General features: G+C 40.8%; 1 protein-coding gene across 1 annotated transcript in view; it reads right to left on the reverse strand.

Annotated features, from left to right (window-relative positions):
• Positions 1-443: 443 nt before the first annotated feature.
• Positions 444-14,071, reverse strand: part of LOC127962231 (mitogen-activated protein kinase kinase kinase 11-like) — a 29,585-nt gene continuing 15,957 nt past the window's right edge. The window contains exons 4-10 of the mRNA XM_052561767.1: positions 9,427-9,602; positions 6,744-6,987; positions 6,041-6,148; positions 5,780-5,930; positions 5,593-5,699; positions 4,281-4,658; positions 444-3,938 (exon numbers count right to left, since the gene is read on the reverse strand). Of these exons, the coding sequence (XP_052417727.1) occupies positions 3,343-3,938; positions 4,281-4,658; positions 5,593-5,699; positions 5,780-5,930; positions 6,041-6,148; positions 6,744-6,987; positions 9,427-9,602 (1,760 nt within the window). The 3' untranslated portion in view covers positions 444-3,342. The remainder of the gene's footprint in view (positions 3,939-4,280; positions 4,659-5,592; positions 5,700-5,779; positions 5,931-6,040; positions 6,149-6,743; positions 6,988-9,426; positions 9,603-14,071) is intronic.

Genomic DNA, 14,071 nt, shown 5'->3' on the forward strand with positions numbered 1-14,071 from the left:
AGGAGAATATCAACAGAGTCTGCAGAAATGTTTGGTGTTAAAGATATAGCCTCCATAAATAGTAAACTTGTGTTCTCGTTTATGCATCTCCTTCTGACAGAGACAGATCTAGATTCAGTGGTAGCAGAGATCAATATATCAAAGACAATACAGAAGTGATCAGATAGTGCTACGTCCTTATTAACATGAAATGAAATGTTTAGACCCCTACTGATGATTAAGTCAACACGAAACTTAAGGCAATTTCTTATGTATCATAAATAATGTTAATACAAATCCTTTAAAAATGCCATATTTCTATTGTTTTTGGGGTGAAATATGACTTGGATGTGTTTCATGTGCCCAGAATCTTTACCATGCTTTAAACCGCTACAGTTTTCACAAACTAACCAGTATCTTTCCCCACATGTGAATCACATTAGACAGACAGACACAAGCACAGGTTTAGAGTCGCGTTAAATTTTATTTGGTCTTGCTCCTTTATCTCTTTTTTTTGTCTTAAAAGTTCCACAGGTTAAAACCCATTACAATTAGCAAAATAAACATCCACACCTTCTTTAACAAAGAAACACACTCGTCATCGAGCTCTGTCTCTGTCTCTCTCTCTCTCTCTCACACACACACACACACACAGTAATGGAGTGATTAGGCCCAGCCCATTGAGAATAACACACACACACACACACACACACACACGACAGATGTTATACGGGCTTCACCAGACTGAATATATTGCAATAAGCTTACAATAAAACATGAATCAACATGAAAAAGAGCTCTTCCTCCCGCACAGAAGATTCTCCTCAAATCTGTGTGTTTTTAGCAGGTAGTGGAAGATAAACGTGAACATCCGTCTGTCCTGAGAGACGCCTGGAGTGTTTTGGTCAAATAAATCTAAAAAACAATGAGCATAAAAGAAGAATTCCCAGGAAAAACAGATCAGATATTTCTCTTTTCACTCGAGGCAAGTCTTTGTTTGTATTTCTCACATTGTAAAACACAGATTTGTCCCTTTGCGGCACCCATAACTCCACAGACTCCAGTGAAGAACCAAAAGATATTTCTCCATGTACAATTTAATAAAGCATCCTAACGTGGACTGTGTCTCTGACCCTTTAAAATCTCTCGAATCCAGTGTGTTAAAGGCCTCAGTAATAAATATATTAATAGCTTGCGATTAGCTTTATTCACTGTGAGCAGGATCTGCAAACAGTACGATGTACAGTACGAGGGAACAGATGGTGGCTAAAACACAGAACCTGATCATCTTCATCACACATGAGCAGAAACCATCTGATCTGAACACAACTAGCAGCGCTGTTTGAAGACAAAGATGTCAAGCAGAAATATCCCATATATTTTCTTATTTTCACCGCAGAATAAAAACATAAAGGGTAATTGTGACTTTCAATCTTCTAATTCAGGCTTCGTTTCTCTGAATTCTTATTTCATAGCTCACAATTCAATGGAAGTCTGTGGTTTCCACCACAACTAAACTTTTTTTAAATGCAACTTTTTGTCTCACAATTATGAATTTGTATCGCACAACTGCAATTTATAAACTCCAAATTGCAAGTGTATAATATTTGTTTATATATTTTACTTAAATGGAAGTATATAGTTACATCTTCTCAGAATTAAAATATATTTATATCTCACAATTAACTTTTTTCTCCTCCTAAATTTGAAGTTTACATTTTGCAATTCTAACACTGGTCCTAACTGTGAATTCATCTCACAATAAACTCCAGTTCTGAGTTTATTCAATGGATCAATTTCACAGATCTATGGAAACTTTTAATGAAGGATAAAAAATGCATCTCAAAGTTCAGATTGATAACTGATGGTTCACAATGGTGAAGGACACCAGATTCACTCTACGACATTCACAGACTGTGCCTCAAAAATCTGAAATAATACATAAGATTTTTTTAAAAACGAGAAACTTAAAAATCTGCTGTACAAATGCTCGATGACGGAGCGAAGCACCAAAGGAGGCCATCGTCCAGCAATGCAAAAATGATTTTCTCTGTGTCTATATTTTACAGTAAAACTACCTAACCATTCCCAGAGATGGATTTATTTGAGAAACAAAGTCTAGTTTTCCAATAAAAATGATCAAATGAAGTGAATTTAAGCTTAAATCAAGCCATATTTCAATTAGGACATGAAGTCATTTTGTTTTAAACTTGCCTTAGAAAAAACATTGTTTAAGATCAATCAGTGCATTATGTTATTACCTTAAGTCTTGTCTGGGAAACTTGGGTTAGAGTAAAATAAAATAAAAAATGACAATTAATTATCAATCTCCAGGAAATGTGTATTAATTTAGATATTTTGTACTGGAAATCCAACCTAAAACCAGCATGCTTGTATGAACTTTTGTCTCAATGCATTTCCAAAATGTTTTAGCCATAAATATAACAACAGTGTGAGGTTTGAGAAATACAAAATGTATTTCTTCTCAATGCATCTCATTTTAAGAATGTTTAAATATTATTTTACTGGAAGTGATCTGAGGTTTACATTTGGGTTTCCATGTTGATTTTGACTATTATTGGCTGATCTTTATTTCTACTTCTGTCTGCTGAGACATCCTTTTAGTTGGTTAGAGTCTACCTAAAAATGGGTTAAGTGCAGTTCCCCTGCCCAAACACCTCCAGCGAGGTCAGCAGAACGTTTCTCATGCATCATGTGAATTACTAGATCCATTCTGCTCGTTTGTTGACCGGCTTCAACATAAAAACCACAACTCAACATCAGACGTGAACTTATTCTAATCTTTGGCAACTACAGTGGAGGCCAAAATGATTAGAACACTAGTACCAGCTAAAAAATGGTCAGTAATGGTCAATTTAAGTCAGTAATTTCTATGAAGAAACAGAACAAACTGAGACAGACTAAATCCAAAGGAACTGTGTCAAGGTCCAAACTTCTAACAGTACTGGACACACTCCAGCAGAAGATAGACATAACTGACTTAAAACCATTTTTAGCAGCTGATAATACTAGTGTTCTGATGGTTTTGGCCACCAGTGTAATGGAACGTTCTCAGAATGCATAATAACTCAACCTTAATGGTCAACAGAGAAGAATCTGTGCTTTAGCAATCATTTTGAAATCTTTTGGCACTGACTGCATCACTTTTGAGACTGATTAAAGCGATGCAACAAGTGCGGATCTATTTAAGCTCAACTAGAGGCCGATACGACCCTGAGACAGCACCGAAAGATCACACAATCAGAGAGGAAGTGACTCCAGGACATCAACAATACTGGTGTGTCACATCCCCTGCGCTTGGCCTCCCAGAACTGGCATGGACCCTCGTTTGCGGGACAGGGTTCAGAAGCGGTCGTCTCTGAGCGGCGCTGAGGATCTGAACGGACTGAGGCCGAGGCTCCGGTGAGGATGGACCCTCTCTTTGGGGCTGTCGAGGGGCCGGCTGACACCCATCCAGCTCAGGTCTAAGAGCGGAGAGTCGGCCGGGTTCAGCGGCGCCACCCGCAGGGACAGATTGGGACTGCCATTGGTGGAGCAGGGCGCCGAGCGCGAGGTGGGGAACGGGGCTGAGAAGGGGTCAAAGGTCGAGGCGTGGTCCGAGTTCACAGCAGGGTCGACCCTCAGAAGGAAGGGGTCACAGTCCGGGGAAGGGAAGGGGTCACAGTTTGTGAAGGGGTTTGTGGGCGAGGGCTGGTAGGCCAGTCGAGGGCTCGTGGGGCTGCTGATGACCCTATGGGCGGCCGCTCTCACGCCGGCCGAAACGAAGCTCCACGGGTCGATGCGGGGACGGTTAGGGGACGGACGCGGCCGAGGGATGATGTTGACCTCCAGACGCCGGGTTTTAGGGCTCCACAAGCGAGGGTCTGGATACAGGGCGAACGGCAGCGGAGACTTGTCCTCGGCCTCAAACGTGTCCTGACACAGCGGGAGATCCAAGACTAGAACAGAGGATAGAGAGGAGAATTAGGCATGCAACGATATCATCAATATCGCGTTAGCAAAACTTATCATGGTCACATGTCGATTTGAAACAACAGGTCTTCTGGACAAAAAGTGTCATTTTTAAAATAGATTTAATCTTCTTATTCTAACATAAAAGGTCTCTAAAGTTGTGTTTTGGGGCACTGTGCTTCGGCACAGTGTCTGTCAAACAAACTCAAACCGAAAGCACAAAATGCTTCAATCCCTTCATCAAATCTGTTTGATTCATGATTCTCAGTTTATCCAGCATGGTGCAGCGAGTGCAATGAAGCTGTATAACTGAAGCGGAGTGGTCTTACTGAGCTGTGAGGAGCTGAGTCCGCAGCTGCTCCTCCTCCTGCGCTCCCCGCTCTGCCGCGGTCCCTCGGCGTCTCCGTTAGCGTGTGGAGTCCGGTCGTGCCGTGGGTTCGAGTCCAGAAGGCCCTGCGGCAGGGAGTCCGTGCTGAAGCTGATCAGATCCCCCACCTCGGGCTCCGGGAGGTGTGTCCGGGACGAGGTGCGCGGCGGTGGAGTGGGCGGGTGCTGCGGCTCCACACAGCGGCCCAGAGCCACGGAGGCCAGCAGGGCGGCGCTGCTGAGCAGAGCGCGGTGTGTGCTCTTCACTCGACACACCGGCCCGGGGGCATCCGGTCTGGGAGAACCACACGGGGACGAGCCCTCCTCGCTCTCAGAGCCCTCTGAGACACACGAGGAACATCAAACATTCACTTACATTCAGAGCTGGCCAAAGTCAATATAACATTACAATAGTGCATTACTCCATAAAAAAGTAATTCATTGCGTTACTTAGTTACTTTTTATGGAAAGTAATGCTGCTCTAAAAGGCGTCTCGCTAGAGTGTGAAACTAAGAAAAAATACCTTAATGTTTTTAATTTGTCCAGCCAAATGTACAGTATTGTAGGTAGGACACTGGAAATTTGGAAACTGGAAAATTATCTACATTAAAAAATTGTGAGCTCAAACACAATTATTTCCCCTATAATGAAGTTACTGTACTCTGCCTTTACATTGTCTGCAAAAGTGAGAAGTCATACCAAGGGAAAAGGCAGTAACTTTCACTTTATCAATATTTGGTTGCTGATTACCATTTGTAAAATCGTTACAGTAACACCTGTATTCTGTCTCATATAGACTGCTGCATTTAGTAAAGACTTGTGGATAGATGTGAACACCAGCAGGAATAATGCTCAGAATGCTTGAGGATTAAACATCTCTGATGACGTTCATCACCATGATTGATTTTATCAGGTTACAAGAAAAGGTAGGATTTGGATTTAACTGTGAACTGTTAGCACTGATTCTGTGATTGACCATGCTACGGCATTCGAGTCCACATGCGTCCAACTAGAAGTGACAGCCTGGTGAATAATCTGCTTTATAAAATAATAAATAATCTTTAAAGGTTATTCACAATTAAGTGAAATGAAGAAGGCTCAGGCTGAAGAACACTTAATCCCAATTTCTCTCAACACGGAGCAGGAAAAGTAAAAGTCTATCAAGTCTATCTTCTTCTGTAGTGTGTCAGTAGGAAATATCAGTTTACATTTCCAAACATTCATTAAGTCATTAATTGTAATAATGCAGTGTGTGTGTGTGTGTGTGTGTGTTACCGTTGTGGCTGGACTCTGGTGTGATGGGTCTGTACTCCTCAAAATCAGCTCTGGATTCCTCGCTCTCGTTACTGTCCACCTCCAGGAGTTTGGCTCTCATCGACAGACTGACACACAAATACACACACACATCAGAATCAATGGTTTCATACACACATTCTGATATAACGCACACACACACATGTACCTGTTCTCCTGCGTGCTCAGACGGAGGATCTTTGGACTCTTGGGGCTTTTGGGGCTCAGATGAGGAGTGAATTTCCTCTCTCCGTTGGTCTGCTTGAGAGGAAGAGACTCCAGCGGCCAAACCGAGCTCCACTTGCTCTCACTGGGACCCACTGAGACACACAGACAACATCTGAGACACAACAGCGCCACCATGTGCTGACAGACACTCACCATGCACTGGGTTTTCTGGAATCCATATCAGTGAGATGTACAAACTCACGCTGTATGGCTCGGAAGCGTGGACCGATGGACGGCGATCCCAGATCCGGAGAGTTACGCCTCTTCTCCAAACACGGAGACGCCTGGACCGTGATCTTATGGATGAAATCTAAACAGCAGAAAACAAGTGACATTTACACTCAGATCACAACAACCGCATCACACCACAGAGATCCTGTTTCTATTCTGCTTCTATACCATGCCTTCTTTCAGATTTAACTGTTCGTTTCATTGCAATGTCTATTTGTGTCTGTAGATGTCAATTACAATACAGATCTTTAAAGAGTTTTTCCTCCACTTCAGCGGCCCTTACACACATCCAAACTCAGAGATTTATTCCTGTGTTTTGGAGAGACGGAGCAGTACAGTATTTGAACAATAATGTGTTTTTTGAACATTAAAGCATGTCGACATATTCTGTTACACCAAATACACAAAATAATGATCTTTACAAAAGCAACATATGAACCTTTTAAACATAACATTTCAGAAATATAAAACTATTTTCTATTGTACGGTGTTTAATTAACAGTGTAGGTATGATTTTAACACGGTTCACTGTACAACATGGTTAATTATTACTAACGATGTGAAGAAGTGTGTGTTTTCTGTGTTCTGTTGCATGTTCACTTATTCCCATTCTGCTGTCACGATCTGCAGCTGATTAATAAATGATCATCAGCTTTATATGAGGTGAAGCTCACCCTGCGGCATGCTGATCTTCTCTCCGTTCTTCCCCTTCAGCTTGTGTTTCTTGAAGGTTCCCTTGCGCTTCTTGACGTTGGGTTTCTGGTTCTGGTTGAGGTCCATGATGAGCAGTGATAGCTCTCGCTCGAACACGTCCTGCTCCCACTGCGCTAACTGCTGCTCGCGCTGACGGAGGAACTCCTCGTGAGACTTCTGCTCCAGCGCCGCACGCTTCAGCTCCTCCTCACGACACCGCAGCTCCTGCACACACACACACACACACACACACACACACACACTAGATCAGCGCTTCTCAGGGTTATCATCCTTAACTAAAACCAAAGCCATATTCATTACTCAGAATAAAATAAACATGAACCAAAATACTGTATAAAATGTTCATTTTTCATTCTTGGGTCTGGCATATCACATCTTTCTCTTCACAATACTCCACAGATTTTCTCTGGGGTTAAGGTCAGTTGAGTTTGCTGACCAATTAAGAACAGGGACACCATGGTCCTTAAACCAGGTACTGGTAGCTTTGGCTCTGTGTGCAGTCCTGTTGGAAAATGAAATCTTCATCTCCATAAAGTTGGTCAGCAACAGGAAGCATGAAGTTTTGATATTTGGAAGCATGATATTTGTCTGTTTCTCTCTTATTCTGAGGTCACCGTGGCCACCAGATCCAGTCTGTATCCAGATCAGAGGGTCACTGCAGTCACCCGGATCCAGTACGTATCCAGACCAGATGGTGGATCAGCACCTAGAAAGGACCTCTACATCCCTGAAAGACAGCGGAGACCAGGACAACTAGAGCCCCAGATACAGATCCCCTGTAAAGACCTTGTCTCAGAGGACCACCAGGACAAGACCACAGGAAACAGATGATTCTTCTGCACAATCTGACTTTGCTGCAGTCTGGAATTGAACTACTGGTTTCGTCTGGTCAGAGGAGAACTGACCCCAACTGAGCCTGGTTTCTCCCAAGGTTTTTTCTCCATTCTGTCACCGATGGAGTTTCGGTTCCTTGCCGCTGTCGCCTCTGGCTTGTTCAGTTGGGGTCACTTCATCTACAGCGATATCATTGACTTGATTGCAAATAAATGCACAGACACTATTTAAACTGAACAGAGATGACATCACTGAATTCAATGATGAACTGCCTTTAACTGTCATTTTGCATTATTGACACACTGTTTTCCAAATGAATGTTGTTCAGTGCTTTGACAATGTATTTTGTTTAAAGCGCTATATAAATAAAGGTGATTGATTGATTGATTGATGAAGTGCTCTTAAACTTCCTGGTATACGGCTGTGATGACCTTTGACCTCAGAAAACACAGTGGACCAACACCAGCAGATGACATGCACCCCAAACCATCACTGACTGTGGAAACTTTACACTGGGCCTCAAGCAACGTGGATTGTGTGCCTCTCCTCTCTTCCTCCAGACTCTGGGACCCTGATATCCAAAGGAAATGCTAAATGTACTTTCATCAGAGAACATAACTGTGGTCCACTCAGCAGCAGTCCAGTCCTTTCTGAAGCGAGACGCTTCTGACGCTGTCTGTTGTTCAAGAGTGTCTTGACACAAGGAATGTGAAGCTGAAACCCATGTCTTGCATACGTCTGTGTGTAGTGGTTCTTGAAGCACTGGCTCCAGCTGCAGTCCACTCTTTGTGAATCTCCCCCACATTTTTGATTGGGTTTTGTTTCACAATCCTCTCCAGGGTGCAGTTATCCCTATTGCTTGTACACTTTTTCTACCACATCTTTTCCTTCCCTTCTCCTCTCTATTAATGTGCTTGGACACAGAGCTCTGTGAACAGCCAGCCTCTTTTGCAGTGACCTTTTGTGACCCCTGCAGACCCCTCCTTGTGCAAGGTGTCAATGGTCATCTTTTGGGCAACTGTCAGGTCAGCAGTCTTCCCCATGATTGTGTGTCCTACAGAACTAGACTGAGAGATAATTTAAAGACTTTGCAGGTGTTTTGAGTTAATTAGCTAATTAGAGTGTGGCTCCAGGTGTCTTCAATATTGAACCTTTTCACAATATTCTGATTTTCACAATACTTTTCAGTTGGCCAAGATTTCTAAAAATCCTTTCTTTGTATTGGTCTTAAGTTATATTCAAATTTTCTGAGATACTGAATTTGGGATTTTCCTTAGTTGTCAGTTATAATCATCAAAATTGTAAGAAATAAACATTTGAAATATATTGGTCTGTGTGTAATGAATTAATATAATACACAACTTTCACTTTTTTAATGGAATTAGTGAAATAAACCTTTTTTCTGATATTCTAATTATATGACAAGCCCCTGTATGTGTGTGTGTATATATATATATATATATCCAGGAATTTCAAGATTGTTGTTCTTAATTAAACATCACACAAAAATGTATAAAAATAAGTAACTGGCTCTCAGTTTCTTCATCTAGATTTTTAACTGTCTTAGCTCATTTTACATCGTTTAATTGTGCTGAGGCCCCCAGTGGGTCCCAGGCCCCTTCACAAATGCATGTAGACTATGGTAAGAGAGTTGAAATGCCATTGTAAAAAGTTCTTTCATTTTCTGAGCTGATCTATTCCATGCATGTGTTTGCTGAGGAGGAGGAGTTGTGTGTGACCGACCCATGAAGAGCAGATCTACAGCACAAACGGCTCTAATGTACGGCTCTAATGTATCCCATCATGCACCTTCTCTTTGGCCCGCAGCTCGTCAAACATGTCCTGGATCTCCAGTTTCCAGTCCTCCTGGAGCGAATGGAAGGAGTCCTGTGGCATCTCGTGCATCACCTGCTCTTCCAGAGCCATCAGCTGCTGCAGGATGGAGGAGAAGCTGGGCCTGCGGTGCGGATCCTGATCCCAGCACTCTGACACACACACACACACACAGTTATTCAAACAGAATATTACAACTTCTGATCTCTCATCGTCTCTATACTCTAATGACCTCATTCTCATCGTCTCTGTACTCTGCACACTGACAATAAATTGGAATCTTATATAATCCCATTAAATACTGTCATGGGTTTTATTCATATTTTGAAGTCCCTTGAATTTTATTTATTGTTTTCATTTGAAAATTGGGTCCAGTTTCAGTACTTTTGCAGTTTCTTTTTTCCCCCCTTTTAAATATGTCTATATTTTTTTCTTATACATTTTCTTATATATATATATATATATATATATATATATATATATATATATTTTTTTTTTTTTTTTTTTTTTTTTTTATGAAGTTAAACTAAATGAAAATTTTAAATGTTGCCTTGGCAAATAGAAAAATTAAAACTTTTATTATTTTTTCATTATTTTAAGTCAGTTAAAGTGTATTTCAAGTAACAGGTTTTATATGTAAGTCCGTTGCTGCCACAGTTGAGAAAAAATAATAAAATAAAAAAGATTTCTCAAGTCATAATATTACGAAACCTTCTCAAAGTAAAGACTCTCAATATTATGAAATATTCTCGAAATAATGATAAACTTTCTCAAAATAATGACTTAATCCAATGCAAAAGTGAAAAATCTCATTGTTAAATAAATGTTTTCTCTAGTTCATATTGGCCACAGTCATTGTAATGTGCTTATGTGTTTATTTTATTTTGATGTTTGTTTTGGATTATTGTCCTGATGGAAGATCCAACCACAGACCATTATAATATTTCTGACAGAAGCAGTCAGGTTTAGATTAGTTATCTGCTGGTATCTGAAAGAACATGACGTCCAGGACCTCCGGCAGTAAAACAGGCCCACAACATTAAAGATCCAGCAGTGTATTTAACCCTGGACATAGGCTGCTATTTATCTCTGTTTGTACTGAACCCATCTGGTGGGTTTGCTGCTCAAAAGCTCTTTTTTTTTTGTAGTTTGGTCTTACCACAGAAGCCAGCACCATTTGAAGATCCAGTCCTGTCTGATAACAAAATATGCTGGAGTTTGTTTTTTAATTTTTCTTGAAACCCTCCTGAACAACATGTGCTGATGTAGGGGCTGTTTGGAAACATCTTTAGTTGACTGGAACCTCTTTATTATTGCCCTGATGATGGAAATGGGGAGTTTCAATGCTTCAGCTCTTTTCTTACAGCCACTTTCTGTTTTGTGAAGCTCAACAATCCTGTTCTGTACATCAGAACTATATTCTTTGGTTTTACTCCTTGTGATGGATGATTAGGGTGTAATTGGCCTTTGTGTTCCTCATAATTATAATCCTGTTGAACAGGAAGTCATAGATGGACAATTTCATGGTCCTAGTCACCCTGATGTGCTAAAAAGATGTAAATATCAATGGTAATATATTTCAGAGATATTTTACTCAAAATAATTTCTAGGGGTGCCAATAATTGTGGCTAACACGCATCAGAGAAAAACTATTATTTCATCATGAGATTTTCTCCCCAACTTTCAATTGTTTTGGTTTAATGATTCATTAGAATGTTGTCAAAGGGATCAAAAGGATAAACAATGCAGATTTATTTTCACAGCCACCTTTGCTCATATTTACCAAGGGTGCCAATAATAGTGGAGGGCACTGTATAAACTCAATGAATAGATGTTCATTTTAATGATTTGTAAGTGTAACTCAGGTTAAAATCTGTCATATATATTAAATGTTTGTATATTGGTTCTGCCGTCCCTGTCCCTTTAAATTGCCTGTGTGGAGTACGTGCCCTGTGACCTCACGTGACCCCAGTCACTTGACTGTGCTTAGCCAATCACACATTTGGGCACGAGTGTTTAATTAGACTGCGGCGTCTTCCTCATTCAGAGGTGTGGGGAAGCCGATCGACAGCTGTGAACAGGTTTGTGTCGTACAAACGATTAACTCTTGTGCTCAATTCATGCTTTTAAGTTAAGCATATCATTGTAACCTTTTAGAACAGCTTACTGGCTGCAGGGAATTCGTCACCGCCATCAGGTTATGTTTACATCGAGGAACTGGTGAGTAATCTGGATGAATGAATGAACTACATGCTAGAGGCTAACATATTACGTTAGCAGAGCTGAACATTAGCATTAGTGTTAGCTTTAACATTGCCATTGGCTGATCAAAAACAATTGTTTTTGATTCCTTTTATGCTGTTGTGAACACTGTTTTTGGTTTACAAATAGATTTGTTTGCACTAAGTCTGTTTACATGCATTAAGAAAATCAGATTACACAGTACTGTTGGATTATTTATTTGAACTTTGTGCAGGCAATACAACTTTAATATTGCACTTTTGACTGTGTTGTCAGGCAATTAATGTTTATTATTTGTAGTTTGTACATTTAATGATTTTGTAATGATTTAGAATTGTATACACATGGAAATTATATTTGAGTGTAGCTAAAGTTTAATGCAAACTTGGTTCCAAATTAGCCTTGTTATTTACTTGTCCTGTTGTTGCACTACAGGCCAGGTTCTCTCTCTCTGTCTGGAGATGAATGAATTACTACGGCTAGGAGCCTACCATCCACGCAGCATCTACTGAACAGCCGCCCTACTGGTCTGTCCCCCGCACACGTCTCCATAGACTAGCGCTTCATTCCCATATGCACATATATCATAATGATAAAATTTGGCTAGAAAGTCTCAAAGACCCATTACATCTTGGCGAGCAAGCCGAGAGCTGGTTTGTACAGTAATTAAATTTTTTTCATTCAGACTCACCAGTCCGTTTTTGAGATGGAAGTTTTCGAAGAACTCGGGATAAAAATTCCTAATGCCGTCTTAGTGGATGGGCCAGTTGAAGAGAGCTCTTCTGAAGTTATAGATTTTCTTGATCAATATGGCGACATTAATCGCAATGACATTATTAATGATAGAGAATCCGAATTTCATCATATGCTCGTTGTTGAATTCACATCTGGAGCATCAGTAGCAAAACTGTCTTCACGACGGCCGTATAAATTTATTTCTGAATTCCATATTAAGAATTTATCCCAAATTTACACTTCAAAGTTGGGTGGTTCAAAGACTGATACTTATTTATCTGACCTGAAAGAAATTGCTAAAATGTCTGGAAAAGATTATTCAATGGTCCTTGGTGAAATGATGTCTCAGATAAACAAGCTATAGCACAACTTCATCCCATTGGTGTAAATGCCCCTAAAATGGAACACAAGATAGCTGACCAACCAAAAAGACCTCCAGAGCCATCTGTACCTCCTCCTGTACCAAGTCAAACTTTTGGCCCAGTGTATGCTCCCTTACAAACCTCTCTCTCCCCTTGGAAAAATAACCATGGTTTTATTATAGTAAAACTGTAGTAACCCATGGTTTTTTGGCATGTTGACTACTATTTGTATCACCACAGATTTACTACAAATACCATGGTTAAACTATGGTTAATTTAGCAAAACCATGGTTAATTTGTGGTTGAGGTCCAGAGCAGTGATACATCCTTCCATGCCATCCATCGGCTGAGACGTTCTCTGGTAAAGTGCCCAGGTCAACCCATGAAATGGACTATGACACCTGGCGGTCTGGTGTCGAATTAGTGCTGCGTGATCCAGCCATCTCTGATCTTCAACGCACCAGACTAATTTGTGATAGCCTGCTGCTTCCTGCCTGTGACATGGTGAAACATCTAAGCCATGATGCGCTGCCTGATGTGTATCTGCAGCAGCTGGAGTCGGCGTATGGCACCGTCCAGGATGGTGAGGAACTTTACGCCAAGTTCATGGACACTAATCAAAATCATGGAGAGAAGTCGTCTGAGTATCTGCAGAGACTCCAGGTGGCACTGCAATGTGCCGTGAGGAGAGGAGGAGTATCTGAGAGAGACATGGATAAACGCTTATTGGCTCAATTCTGCAGAGTTTGTAGGGACAATCGACTGATTTCAGAACTTAAACTTATCTTTTACTAAACTTTTATTACTGCTGCGAACAGAGGAGGACAGAGAAGCAACAAAGGAGCAAAGAATGAAACAGCACCTTGGAGGAACCAAACAAAAGGTAACCACACAATGGTTTGTTCGCAATTTGTAAACGGGCCGGATGAGGAACTAAATCTGTGCACTGCAATAACCAATTTCACCAAGGAGCTTTCACAACAGATGCCAGTCATTCAACAACCGCTTGACCCTCTCGACGCCGGTCAGACCAACAGATATCAGCAAGTAGCTACGAATTCTGCCTCAAAGCAGTCTGAAACCGGGAAGATGGGGAAATGCTTCTTCCAATCCAAAACCTTAAGAAATTATGAATTAAGAAATATATTTTTTTTCTCTCAGCTGTGGTGGAAACAGGCTTCCATAGTTTTCTGGCATCGAGCTTAAAATAAACTGAAGAACTTTTAATGTTTTAGTTTCTATCATTCAGGTGCATTTTACTTTGATATTAGCTTAAATAAAAT

The sequence above is a fragment of the Carassius gibelio genome, chromosome B7, assembly GCF_023724105.1.
Source record: "Carassius gibelio isolate Cgi1373 ecotype wild population from Czech Republic chromosome B7, carGib1.2-hapl.c, whole genome shotgun sequence".
Lineage (NCBI taxonomy): Eukaryota > Metazoa > Chordata > Actinopteri > Cypriniformes > Cyprinidae > Carassius > Carassius gibelio.